The 13,625-nt window shown below is 39.5% G+C and overlaps 1 protein-coding gene across 2 annotated transcripts; it reads left to right on the top strand.

The window, feature by feature from the left end:
• Positions 1–779: 779 nt before the first annotated feature.
• SRSF1 (serine and arginine rich splicing factor 1) lies at positions 780–4,635 on the top strand. Of its 2 annotated transcripts, XR_005023562.2 has the most exons (6): positions 780–1,103; positions 1,573–1,757; positions 2,158–2,330; positions 2,530–2,716; positions 3,089–3,207; positions 4,118–4,635. XR_005023562.2 is itself a non-coding variant. In XM_036879623.2 (5 exons), exons 1-5 carry the CDS (start codon positions 910–912, stop codon positions 3,109–3,111), a joined length of 762 nt encoding a protein of 253 aa, XP_036735518.2. In that variant the 5' UTR covers positions 780–909; the 3' UTR covers positions 3,112–4,635. The 2 variants fall into 2 exon arrangements, 1 of the variants encoding a protein (XP_036735518.2); XM_036879623.2 differs by having other exon boundaries at positions 3,089–4,635.
• Positions 4,636–13,625: the final 8,990 nt, after the last annotated feature.

The raw sequence follows: 13,625 nt of genomic DNA on the forward strand, positions 1-13,625 counted from the left end.
AAAAGCAGAGTGAAATACGCAGTTCATCTCTAGGAACTCACTGAACCTCTCCTCCATGTTAGGCCTAGCGATAAACAACCAGAGAAGCAGAGGTTTGGGTCCTAGCTGGCAATTATCACCAGTGACTGATCAGGCCACGAACCACCTTGACTTGAGCTATACAAAGTTAAATTCTGAACCGAAGATGGAACGGTACTTAGTGTAGAACATTTACTAAATAATCTAAGCTGGGTTCGCAAGCAATTGTCTTGCAACCCTTGGCCTGTTCACAGAAGAGGGGGAGGACAAAGCCCTAGCTCTCGTCGGAATCACAGGAACCTCAGCTCCAGGACTACGCGCACTCTCCAGAGGCCCGGTTTCCGGAACAACCACCTGGCTCCCTCCCCTTTTGACTCCGCCCCCAAGCCTTTCCCGCCAAAGTCCGTTAATGCCTCAGAGCATGATGGGAAAAGGCTCTAGGTTTCACCGAACCCTTTCAAGGCGCGTTGTTTTAAAAGAGGCTCATTACTGGGGAAACTGACTATCCTTTAAAACTCGACAAGGATTAATGACCTCTTAATGAGGGCTCCGTATTTAATCTTTACCAAACAGCCAGTCACTCCATTAGCAAACTACTCCGCAAATCGGGAACGCAGGGAACTTTTTTCTCCCTTCGCGCGGAGGGTGACGTTGCGCGTGCGTGAGCGGCCGTGTCGCATTACCCGTTACGTTTTTGCGCGTGCGTAGTGAGATCGAATAGCTGCTTCCTTCCGCTTCTCTTCCTCCCTCCCCCCATATCCGTGCGCCGAGCTGATAAAGGCGCCATTTTGGAGGGGCCGCGGGAGACGTGGTGTCGCTGCGGACTCGCTCTGCCGTGCGCTAGGCTTGGTGGGAAGGCTTGTTCTCGAGTTCGCGCTTTTCGTCGCCGCCATGTCGGGAGGTGGTGTGATTCGTGGCCCGGCAGGGAACAATGATTGCCGCATCTATGTGGGTAACTTACCTCCAGACATCCGAACCAAGGACATTGAGGACGTGTTCTACAAATACGGTGCTATCCGCGACATCGATCTCAAGAACCGCCGCGGAGGACCGCCCTTCGCCTTCGTTGAGTTCGAGGACCCGCGGTGAGGCAGCTTGGGGCTTGCGGCCTTGAGGAAATAGGTTGGAGTAGTTGGGAAAGGCCTTAACATAGAGAACGGGGACGTGGGGTCTTAGGTTGGGGGCAAGACGATATCTCCCAGGCAGGAGTTGAGTAAGGAGCCGAGTCGGAGGTTGGGGGCAAGACGATATCTCCCAGGCAGGAGTTGAGTAAGGAGCCGAGTCGGTGTGGCGTCTGTGGGGCCTGAGCCTCACGGACGTCCCCAGAGCCGACTCGCAAGCTCGGAGCGGGAAACTGAGGCGCTGAGGGCTGGTGTGGTCGGGAGCCTGGAGTGCCGGGTGGGGGAGGGGCAGTTCCCATTATGCAGCGCATGTGGGCTCCTCCACGCTGGGTGCGCATGTGCGGGGAGGAGGGGGCAGCTGGGTCCCGACTGAGTGGGCTGCCCCTCCCCGTCCTCTTTCTTAACGCCCGTTTGCTTTTCTGTGATCTCGCAGAGACGCAGAAGACGCGGTGTATGGTCGCGACGGCTATGATTACGATGGATACCGTCTGCGGGTGGAGTTTCCTCGAAGCGGCCGTGGTACAGGCCGAGGCGGCGGCGGGGGTGGAGGCGGCGGGGCTCCCCGAGGCCGCTATGGCCCCCCGTCCAGGCGTTCTGAAAACAGAGTGGTTGTCTCTGGTAAGTTTATTGTGTGGATTGATGAGAAGGGACAGAAACCACTGTAAAGTTTTCTTTGCATGACCAATTTGACAAATGTAATATTTTGTGCTTCGTCTTTAATTTCTCGTGTGAGTTGAGTAGATAAGTATTACTGTAATGGAGACAGACCAAATTATTTACCTAGAATATGAAGATTTTTCACCTAGTTAATTTTGGCTCTGGAATCTGGAAGATTTAAGGGTTTCTTAAATCAACAGCTCTTTACCTAGGACCTTAAATATAATCACCAATTTGAAAGTAATCTTTGTTCTAATGTAACAAATTAAAATTTTAAACTATTTAAATTACTGAAAATTAAGAAAATTTTAAGTTTAGTGCGAAACTTGGGCTAATTAGTATTGGAAAAAAACTTTTTCAGGACTGCCTCCAAGTGGAAGCTGGCAGGATTTGAAGGATCACATGCGTGAAGCAGGTGATGTATGTTATGCAGATGTTTACCGAGATGGCACTGGTGTCGTGGAGTTTGTACGGAAAGAAGATATGACCTATGCAGTTCGAAAACTGGATAACACTAAGTTTAGATCTCATGAGGTAGGTTATACATTGATTCTTTTCTTTGGCCAGAATTGGATACAGTGGTCTTAACAGTGGAATTTGAAGGTAAGATTCAGGAAAGGGTATCCAAGTAAAGTGCCAGATTTCTGGTTTTAGTTACATTGTATTCGTTCAGCATGCCTGAAGACAGGTGAAAGCTTAGATTTTTCAATCGAAAGTTCTGTCTATTCAATAGGGAGAAACTGCCTACATCCGGGTTAAAGTTGATGGGCCCAGAAGTCCAAGTTATGGAAGATCTCGATCTCGAAGCCGTAGTCGTAGCAGAAGCCGTAGCAGAAGCAACAGCAGGAGTCGCAGTTACTCCCCAAGGAGAAGCAGAGGATCACCACGCTATTCTCCCCGTCATAGCAGATCTCGCTCTCGTACATAAGATGATTGGTGACACTTTTTGTAGAACCCATGTTGTATACAGTTTTCCTTTACTCAGTACAATCTTTTCATTTTTTAATTCAAACTGTTTTGTTCAGAATGGGCTAAAGTGTTGAATTGCATTCTTGTGTAATATCCCCTTGCTCCTAACATCTACATTCCCCTCATATCTGATAAATTGTATTTTAAGTGATGTCATAGACAGGATTGTTTGAATTTAGTTAACTCTGTGCTCTTCAGACTGTGATATTGTGTAAATGTCTATTCTGCTCTAGTTTGTGTGAACTGGGATGTTGGGGTGTTTGTGGTTATCTTACCTGGGGAAGTTCTTATGTTTATCTTGCTTTTCATGTGTCTTTCTGTAGACATATCTGAAGAGATGGATTAAGAATGCTTTGGATTAAGGATTGTGGAGCACATTTCAATCATTTTAGGATTGTCAAAAGGAGGATTGAGGAGGATCAGATCAATAATGGAGGCAATGGTATGACTCCAAGTGCTATTGTCACAGATGAAATTGGCAGTATTGACCTTATACTAAAAGGCAAGGATTAAAAATGATTATATTCATCTACCTTAAAACACTTGCAAACCTCTGATGCAATTATCTTTAGCTACAATTGCTTTGCTCTTTAAACCTTGGCAATTGTGGCAAAATTACATTGCCCATTTTGTAACATTTATTTTGCTCCCTTCCCCCCCTTTTTTGTTTTAATAGGGACTAATGTGGGAAGAACTGGCTAATTTGTCACAGTGCTTAGTTACAACTGTTAATGTGTGACCTGCTGTTGGTGTACATGTGGGTACAGGGTGTCTTTAATTCCAACCAGATAGAGTATAATATCAATACTGCTAAATCTGCATGTCCTCTGTGTGACTGATATAGCGTTGCTATTTCATTTTTTTAAGACAAAATGAAAGCAAAATATAGAATTCCAACGTACTGGTGTAGATAATTTAGTTGGGAATACCTTTAAGTCTCACCTTCTCCTTTAATATAATTTACTCATGTTTAAAACACTTTAATTTCCAAATTAAATTGCAGATGGGAGCATTAGATTTAGTTTAGACTTAGGTGGGTAGCAATATCAGTAAACTTTTCAACTACATAACTTTTTGCAACCACAAAACCTGTAATACGCTGTACAGTAACAAGTGTTGGCATTATCAGTTGAACTGTAAATATAAATGCTTCTTCCAATTAGTCTCTATGATGATTAAGTTTCTAAAATTTATCTGAACACCATTCAGAAACTTGTTTTGGGGAATTTGATAGTTATTGATGTACATCTGTTAAACTGATGACAGACATAACTCATCATTCCCCAGAAACCTTTTTTGATTACAGTATCTAACATTTTGCCTCCTCTTTTTTGGTTTTGCTGGTTATAAAGGTTTGGATTGGAGAGGGCTCACTGGATCCCAATCCTTGGAGCTGGATCATTGGATTCAAATCATAATGTGGATAGGATAGGGAGGATGAATTACAAGGATTCATGGAGCGGGATCAGATTACCAGGAACATAGGAGTGGATTCCTGCCCCAACCAAACCGCATTCGTGTGGATTTTTTTTTTTTTTATTCAACTTAATTGGCTATTCCAAAGATTTTTTTTTTCCTATTTTTGACGATTGGAGCCCTTAAGATGCACGATGGAATTGTGTTTTGCATTTTTTGGTAAAAGGAGCAAAGCGAGGACCTGGAGATATACGCTGGAGCAATCTCCTTGGAAGGATTCAGCACGAGTAGATGGTAAACATTTAAAGGGGAAAAGGGGGGTTTGTTTAAAATAGTAAATCAGTAAGTCACTTCTAAATTTAAAGAAAACAAAATTGGAGTTGAAGAATAAGTAGGTTTCCAATTGGCTATTGCCGTTTTTCTTTGAAAAAAATAAACATTTTTTAAAAAACTATGCATGGTTGTCCTTTTTCCTCTTCATATAAATTTGAACTGGGTGACTAGTGCTAACAGTTAATATTTGAAATTGATAGGATTCTGACTCGTGTTCATGTATTAGTAAATTAAATGCTCTTAAAGGTAATTTCTAATAAATGGTAGTCATTTCTTACTGTTAATTATGAAAGCATGCAGGGGAAGATAAAAGATGAGACTAAGGCAATGATGTATGTAATACGGTAAATGAGAGGGGGTGGTCTAGTGTAAAAGGTAAGCTTTCTCTACTTTGATACAAATGATTAAAAGTTTGTAGATCATGCTTGGCGATAATCTAGACAACATAGGCTTTTGTGCAAAATCAGGTGGTGATAGTAAATTATAACTTGGGAGATAGTCTTTGAGATTATCAGTGAAACTCATCTCAGAAATTGGAATGAAAGTATTAAGTGTTAAATTCAGCAAAGATCAAACTCACGTTACTTTTTTGAAATGTGAGTAGTACACTAGAAGATTGACTGCTTTGAATCATTGATGAAGTGTTGGGCATTCTTTGGATTTTTGTCTTGTTAAGCCAGTCTCAACCACTGGTTGTTACATATACTAAACATACCAAAACAGTGATTATATCCTGTAGTCTAGTGTGTGTGTTTTTAAAATCTTTATTGGTGCTTATTTTTCAACTTGCTTGAGCTGAGTCAGGGGGGGTTTTTACTTAAAATCCCTAATCTTGATTTCTTCATAGATAACCCAAGCAGCAAACACTTTTTCTGCACCCAAAAGAAATAAGTCTTCAACATTTACTTTGGGTGCTAATCATAGTTGGAAACTGAATTTATGATGGCTATTCAGGTGACATAATTTCAAACCTAAGAAAAACTAGAATTTGGTAGTAGAAGAAATTGGCCCAAGAGATTTTGGGTAAGGTCACCCAACCAACATACTTAAATGAGCCTTGTGGAATATCAGGAGGAAGAGAAAGGATTTAAGTTTAAAACTAGGATTCCAGTTTATTTAAAGCACTTGGTATGATTCATTAACTATGCAAATTCAAAATACAATGTTCAAGATGTACTATTTAAAGCAATTTTGTTTTTGATGTAAAAAATATGCCACTACTTCTAAGTGACTAATTTTGGAAAGGTTAGTGTGAGGTAGACTGGGCAAGCCTAAGCTCATTTGTATATATATTGAATGTATTACCAATAGCCAGAGTGAAAATTGCTTTCACTCGAGGTTGAGTTGCATTTAAGTCAAGTTGAAAGATGTGCTCTACTAAAAGTTAGGCAGTTCCAACTCCAGATGGTAGTGCGATAGCAACACTTGTCTGGTACGTAGGCTGTTGGAAAATTAGGACTACAATGCATACTTAAACTTAAAACCAAAGTTAGAACGGCACATGTTTTGCAGTTAAGACCAAAGCTGTGAAGGGAGATGGAGATGGTTTTTCGGTTTTAAGAAATGGACCTTAAACCTCTACCTGTACTGGCTGCTTAAATAGAAGTACCTTTTGGAACTAAAAAAATTGGCTTGAATTTTTTTCCCTTTTCTCCCTATTCATGTCCCCTTAGAGTATTGCAGGGAGCCTATAATTAGTTTATTTTCTAACCAAGGAAAAATTTAAGTCTCTTAAGAAGCAAGTATCTCATAACATCAGTTTGAATAACCTGCCTTGCTGTTCAGCCCCACATCCTTCTGGAAACAAAAGGTAAGAAATCCATTTTCTGGTTCCTAATTGTATGGGAACTGAATTTTATCTTAAAAACAATTTTTAAAATGAATATAAACAGGTTTCCCTTAAAATCATCTTTCCTAGTTTTATTTACAGTGCTCATATACACCCATTATAGTGCCTAAGTTCAGTATTGAATTCCAAGTTTCTCCGTTTTGTCTTTAAAACATTTTTCATTAGGGCTGGTGTTTTTTTGTTTTTTTTTTTCATTTCTGTGAAAATGAATTTCTCATACGTCTTTTTCCTTTGTATAAAGTTGTAATGACATTGCAAATGAAATAAGTTGTATGTGTTTACCATAAATGGTATTAAAAGGAAAGAAACGATTAGACTGAAGTTCTATTGTAATAGCTATCCTGTGGTTTAACATCATTTTATGAAGGGTGCAAAGGTGGAGAAAGGTTTACAATCTCTTATCCAAAAAACCGAAGAAAAATTTTTTTTGTTGAGCAAACATGTAAAACCTGACCAGAATTGATGCCTTCATTTTGTATTCAGTGCGAGCAAACTTTTCCTGCAGAAACATTGGTGATTTTCATTACAAGTGCCACAGGCTTTCCTGAAGGTATAGGATACTGGGTCTGTATACCAAACTTGTATAAAGTGCAAATAGTTCTGAATTACAAATACATCTCTACCCAAGAGTTTGGATAAGGGATTGTAGAACTATAATAGGGCTAATGCTGCTGTGTAATTTTGGGTGTGACTGAAAACAAATCTCTTGCTGTGGATCCTTTATTAACTGAGATAAAAAGTTTCCCATCTTTTAGGCTGAAGCAGCCACAAGAAAAGAAGGTAATGACCCACGTTTTATATTCTGTTGATATAGTGGACTCAACAATTGTACTCCACTGAAGGAAATAATCTGCCATCCTAGTGTATACAGAATCTTTTGGGGTGATATTTTTCAGTACTTTGTTTACAGGAACATTGGCCAATTTGATCTATAGGAAAAACTGGGATTGGCATGAAGTAAAGTGATTATAAGGAAACATCTGTTCATTGTGTCTATTGTGATTGTCTCGAATAAATGGTAATCCTGGTAAAAGCTTTTTTGCTTTAAATATAGGCCCAAGAATTGGCATGTATAATGTAGGGGGGGTGTTTGGGGAGGGCTGTGCAACAGTGAAGACAAGTAGTGATTCTACAGCATCTTACTACGCTGATGGACAGTGACTGTAATGGGGTTGGGGGCGGAATTGGTGAAGGGGGGAGCCTTGTAAAACAATGTTCTTCATGTAATTGTAGATTAATGATAACAAAAAATATATATATAGGCCCAAGAAATTACAGTATACTTTAACCAGCAGTTATTGTGATTGAGAGTTTTGGGGGTGCTTGTTGCTAAGTCTGATATTTTCTGTTACATTAGTGCTTGTGTAGTACACAGAAAATAAGTTTAATAAGTTAGTCTTTGTCACTGAAATTAATGCAGAAATAACCTCAAACCTGTATAGGTGTTTAGCTGGGTTATCAGGGAGAGAAGTCATGCATTAGTTTGCATAGAGAGGTTGCTGTTTATGTAGGTATGCAAAGCATGAAACGGTACCTAAGAATTAAGGGAGATCCAGGGTGTTTTTTTTAAATCTATTAAAAAGTACAAAGGAGTTAACACTACACTAAACTATCAGCTTAAGAAACGTGTAAACTATTGAACTTGTCAGTGTGGACACAGTGAACTTGAGAGCCTCTTTAGGATGCTATACTCATCCTCACCAAATGTCCTTTGAACAAAACAATTTTGTAGGGATGCCAAATGTCTTTTTAAAAAAAAGTAGTGTTCTACTACTCTGGAAAATCACATAGCCGCTAGAGGGAGCTGTAATACAAAATCAAACAAAATTATCCCTACCTTGATGAATCCATAGAGCAAGTGGAAACCAACTATCTTAATCTGTGTCCTCTCAAAGTTAGGTGGTTTTGTTGGTAAATTTTCTTATATGGCTTTACCCCTGCCTTCCCATCATCTATTAAGCAAAATCCTTTTCCAGTTCAGCTGATCTGTTGAGGTTTTGAATAGAGCTTATTACTTCATTAGTACTGAACTGAACAATGTGTAAGTTGGAAAAAAAATATGTCCAAGTTCTGGGACTTAAGAGAAAATGCCAAAGAATGAATCTGCATCTTCAGCCTACCTTGTACATCTCTAGGTATGGAATAGTAAGGCCAGAGTGTAAGAACTGGGTATGGGAGTAAGTGAAGGAAAAATGGATATGCTTTCAGAGACCTTTGTAGCTTGTTTTTATGATGTGAGACATTCTGGAGCAATATATTTCTCAGCATTGCAAAGAGACTTAATTGCCATTAGTGTGTCTTAAAACTTTGCTTCTTTGTCAGGTTAGCTGTTTGTATTTTCCTGTTCTCTAGGCCTTGCTCGGGTAGGCACAGAGTAGCTTGTAAACAAGTCAGTACACACAGTTCTCTTGCCATGTTTACTTAATGCTATTTTTATTTAAGAAAGCCGAAAATCAGGAATTATTAACACTTGAGCATTTGTCATTACCATCACTCCTCCCCCCAACTTTACATTGCCTCCTGTTTAAATTTTAAGTTTTTTTTAGGCTCACTTGATGAACCTGTGTAGTTGAGAAAATGGGTATGGAAGGACTTGCCTTACAACATAAATGTTAGAAATGTCTGCTTTGAAGAATTAAAGACCCCAAAAGAGGACAAAAATACAGGTATATTTTCCAGGAGAGAAAAGTTTACACACTAGAAATTACCCTGCTTGGAACTAACATTTTATGTAACAAGTGAGGCTACAGAAGGTGGTTGCTGACTAGCAGTCTTGACATAAATTGAAGTACTGAAAGTGCACTAGTTAATTGTGCCTGTCTGTAATCCTAAAAGTATTAGCTCTTATGTCTCCTTAACTTGTGAAGAGGCACTTTAAATCCAAAATTGTACAAATGAAAATCCAGAATTCCATTGTAAAAGAAAAAGGCTGAATTGAACTCTGATAAGTTTAGACTAACCTTTCAGGTTGTGGTAATTAAGCTTCAATACTTAGGGAATGGGTGGCTGCATCAATCAAAGGAAAAGCCTGTGTCCATTACATAGGACCTAGAAGTCCTGGGCCAAATCTCTTCTACCCTTAGAGTGGTTTGCCTAGAAATTTTGAGTTGTAGTGTTTATGTGGTCAATGAATGTTAAACTGATAGAAATTCATTAGTATCCTCACCCCAAGTCCAACTCTCCACCAGCCACTGTTGCTAGAGTGTAAAATGAAAACTTCAATAAAAGTACTTGTAACCTCATTGCCTGCAGTATATATATACCCCTTAGGCAGATGACGCCCTTGATAACCTGGCCCCAGCCTGCCTTTCTAGTCATCTCTAATCTTCACCTAATACACTCCACGACCATGCGTTCTCCAGCATTTCTTGGATTTGGTCCTACTGTTTCTTCCTCTTGCAGTGTCCTCCATCTCGGGGGGGAAATGGAACTTGAATACTACCTCAAAAATCACTTCTCTGAGAAGTCTTTTAACACTCATACAGAATCACTCCCTTGTATGTTGGCACAGACTTCGTGTATATACCTCTAGTTACCAGTGTCACCTAGCTTGCTTGCTCCATCCACCTACCTCAACTTTCTTCGTTCATGAATTACTTTCTAAGGAATGAAGACTGCCTGCCACATGATAGTCACTAAATAAACTTAGTTGAATAAACACTTGGTCCTTCAGTGTTCCCATGGAGTATTATTTCTACTGTATCTTTAAATGTACGCTGTTCTGCCTTGATACCAGAGTTTTTTATAAAATTTTTTCTAACCAGCCACAACCTCTCATTTCCTCCCAGATACATAGCACAATGCAATGCACTGAGTAGACACTCAAAATATCACTCAATTCAGTTAACGTTGGAAGAGAAACCTAGAGATTTGAATTATTTACTTCCCTTTCTGAGTATCTTGAGTAATAAACCAGTAAATAGAGGTCTCAATTTCTTTGTTTCTAAGTTGGGAATAATACCTATTCAATTGATGCTTACTGTGTAGTAGAAGCAGCTAAATACTTGTTTGTAAAATTAAAGCACTACATTATGTGACCTGGAGTGTTTTTTTGAAGACATTTTTTCAAAATTTTAGTTACAAAATAATCCAAGAGTGACATCCACATCCTAGCCAAGACTAGAAATGTAAAGTGTTGGCTAGCAGTACAGCAAGCACACTACAATAGAGAAAACCAAAAATGGCTCCTTTGTCCTCTAAAACTAGGTAGTAAACTTGCAGCAAGCTTTTAGTCAAGTTTTACGGCTTTTAATATAACCAGTTCTTGGCGAAAGTGCCATTGTACCTTTAACTTGAGCTAGACTAGAGGTTTGTTTATTTGCCAGAGTTGAAAATGCTGTTCAGATTTCTCTCCCATCTCCATTTGCCATATGGGAATCCTTGTCTGCACCCAAGTTCATTTCTGAAGAGTTTTAACTGGCTTCACTGACTCCAATCTCCATCTTGGCTGTCAAGCCTCATCCTAAAATATGTCCCTCCCCTAATATGAATCAACATTGGTTATAGTCTACTTTTCCAATTTACCACTATTCTCAATGACATCTTCCCTGCTGTCTGTCGTGATAATCAACTTTACTCATGCTTGTTTTTGCTTCTGTGTATTTATATTACAGCTCTTTTCTCTGTGGTACACTTAGTCACCTCACAATTTATCTTACTCCTGTAGATAATGTGCTAGTTTTTACAATGGAACTTTCATAATTTTATTTGCAAATGCAGTGTTGACACAGTTTAATAAATGTTGGTTAACATTTATTGGGAAGAACTTGGTATTCCATAAAGGCAAAGCTCTATAGAAGCCTATTTCCCAAACTTGGTTAGCTGTGAGCAATTACTGAAGAAGTATTTCTAACCCTAACATTACATTCAATAATTCCTTCTCAGATGTGAAGCTAGGTAATGCAAATTAAAGTGCTGGGCTAAGCCAAGTATAAGTGGAAAGGTAAATGTTGCCCCAGAAGTCAGTCTTGCAAAGTTGAAAAGAAAGTTGTTGAAAGCTGCACACTTTGTAGATCATCAAGAAATGATACACCATTATAAAAGAGTAGTTCCTATTTTTTTTGGTATCGTTAATGTACAATTCCATGAGCAACATTATGGTTACTAGACTCCCCCCATTATCAAGTCCCCACCACATACCCCACTACAGTCACTGTCCAGAGTAGTTCCTCTCTTGATGCTTCTTCCTGGATCTCCTTTTTCATCATTCTTAGGTTCCATTCTTACAGAAGAAGCCTTAAATTATCTCTGAATTTAGTGGTCTTGTCTCAAAATTCCTGAGGATTTCTCACTGATTGAATCTCTTTGACACTTTTTAAGTAGTTAACCCATAATGGGATTCATATATAAGGAGATAGAGTGAAGAAACTGGTTAGTATTTCCTTGGCCTGGGAGTCTTAATGCTTTTTCAAGACACTGACCTTGGTCTTTACGGTGATAGGCGATCAACTAGCGTAAGCAATTCAAAGCCAGAAGATTGAACAGTCATTTAAAACGTGCACACACTCAAATTCTGCAAACATCCCCATTCTTTTTGCTGTTAAAAATGTGGCACCCCTTCATGATCAGCTGAAGACTTCAGCATTCTTTGACTAGTTACACTTTATCCCTTGCTTTCTTCAGCATGTGTGCCATATAATGCAGGCCTTGGATGTTGCCTTTAAGCTGTTGTCTAGTTCTTTGTGTATGTGTTGTATTTCCCCAGCTACATGGTCAGCTCTGAGAGGAAGGACTGTTAACTTCTTGACAGTTCTTCCAAGGTGCCCAGTATGCTAGTACACACATCTTAATGTTTGTGAATAAATATGTTCATGAAATCTTAGGTATTAGCTTCATTTTGCAGTATGAGGAAATAGTCTCAGAACTTAAATCCATATCTTTTGGGACAGATTTCTGTTAGTTTTACTACCACATTGCTTTTTTAAGCCATCCTGCGTTTTCCAGTGGGGAGGTTCTTAGCAGGGGAGGATAAATCTGATTCAAGTGAATGTAACCTGTAATGACCAGTTGATGCCACCAGGGTGTCCCATGGTGCTGTTTTTGGTCCATGTTCATAGCTGAGGACTGTTTCAAAGCAAGAGTTAATCTAGTCACTGGCCATGGACCAGAGCCCAGCAGCAAGAAAATGGGGTGCTTAGATTTCCTGGCTTTCCAATATACAGTACACAGAAGCTCTTGCCCCCTACTAGTCAGGCTGGCTCCACAGAAGGACAGCAGGTCATGCAGTAGCCCCACAAAGGACAGTAGAGTAGAAAAGACCCTATGAATGGGTAAATGTCTACAAACATCTGCTTTGGTAGCTCAGTATGCTGTTAACATAAATTTGTATTAGAAAATAGACTTAACACAAAACCAGATTGAAATTTCTTTACCACTCTAGATAGATGAGTTTTAAAAGCCAATGTATGGTGATTTACCACTTTCCTGTTTGCAATAAGTCTGCATTCCAATTAGCCCTGAGTATACAGCCTCTTGGGCATCAGTTTTGATATTTAGCAGTCCTAAATGACAGTCTTTGTTATCAACACTGTCATCTAATGTGAGAGCTAATGAGGTGAAGTCTCATACTTAGTATTAAAGAGAGCAAATACCCCCTTTAAAAATTTGTTTCCTCAGTGCTTCTTGTACAAGTGTCTAACTGGCCTATAATTATTTCCATGCTTTAATTTCTCTACTGGAGATCCTTGAAAGTATCCCTGGTGACTAGTACAGTTCCTACCATTTAATAGCTGCTCAATATTTGTTTACTGAAGTAGCAAAAGCCTCCATAATAGTTAATGGGGGTACTTACACACATGAGCCATTTTTCTAAGGAGAGTTCACATTAGGGAGGACTTTGTCCTCAAATGTCCACTATGAACTGGGAAGTTAGTCCCTGGGGTGTCTTGGCTAGCCTTCCAAGTCTTGAATATGTAATTCGAGGTTGGTATTAGCATAGCCAGAATTTGGGGATGTATCTGAACTGATTCTCTAGATGTCACCGTGTAATCTCTCTAGGAGTTTACCAGGGCTCTTGGAGCTGCCAGGACCAAAGGAGAGTTAACACTACTGACTGGAGATGTTGGACTTGGGCCCTTTTCCTCTCCTGCCTGTTTTCTCAGTGAATTTCTACCCCCAAATTCCTGTGGTTTTAAGGCAATCACTGTGGAATAATCCCAAACCTTCCTCTAGTAGTGCCCTTTCAATTTTTTCAACTCTTCTCTGGTAAGAGGGCTAAGCACAGATTATAGTACCAATTTAGCCCTTTAAATATGCTTTACTTA

This window comes from Manis pentadactyla, chromosome 4 (genome assembly GCF_030020395.1).
Source record: "Manis pentadactyla isolate mManPen7 chromosome 4, mManPen7.hap1, whole genome shotgun sequence".
Lineage (NCBI taxonomy): Eukaryota > Metazoa > Chordata > Mammalia > Pholidota > Manidae > Manis > Manis pentadactyla.

Coding starts and splice junctions, on each gene's coding strand:
- SRSF1 (XM_036879623.2), top strand. CDS start 910: ATGTCGGGAGGTGGTGTGATTCGTGGCCCGGCAGGGAACAATGATTGC. Junction 2,331..2,529: donor CTAAGTTTAGATCTCATGAG/GTAGGTTATACA, acceptor TCTATTCAATAG/GGAGAAACTGCCTACATCCG. Junction 2,717..3,088: donor TCATAGCAGATCTCGCTCTC/GTACATAAGATG, acceptor GTCTTTCTGTAG/ACATATCTGAAGAGATGGAT.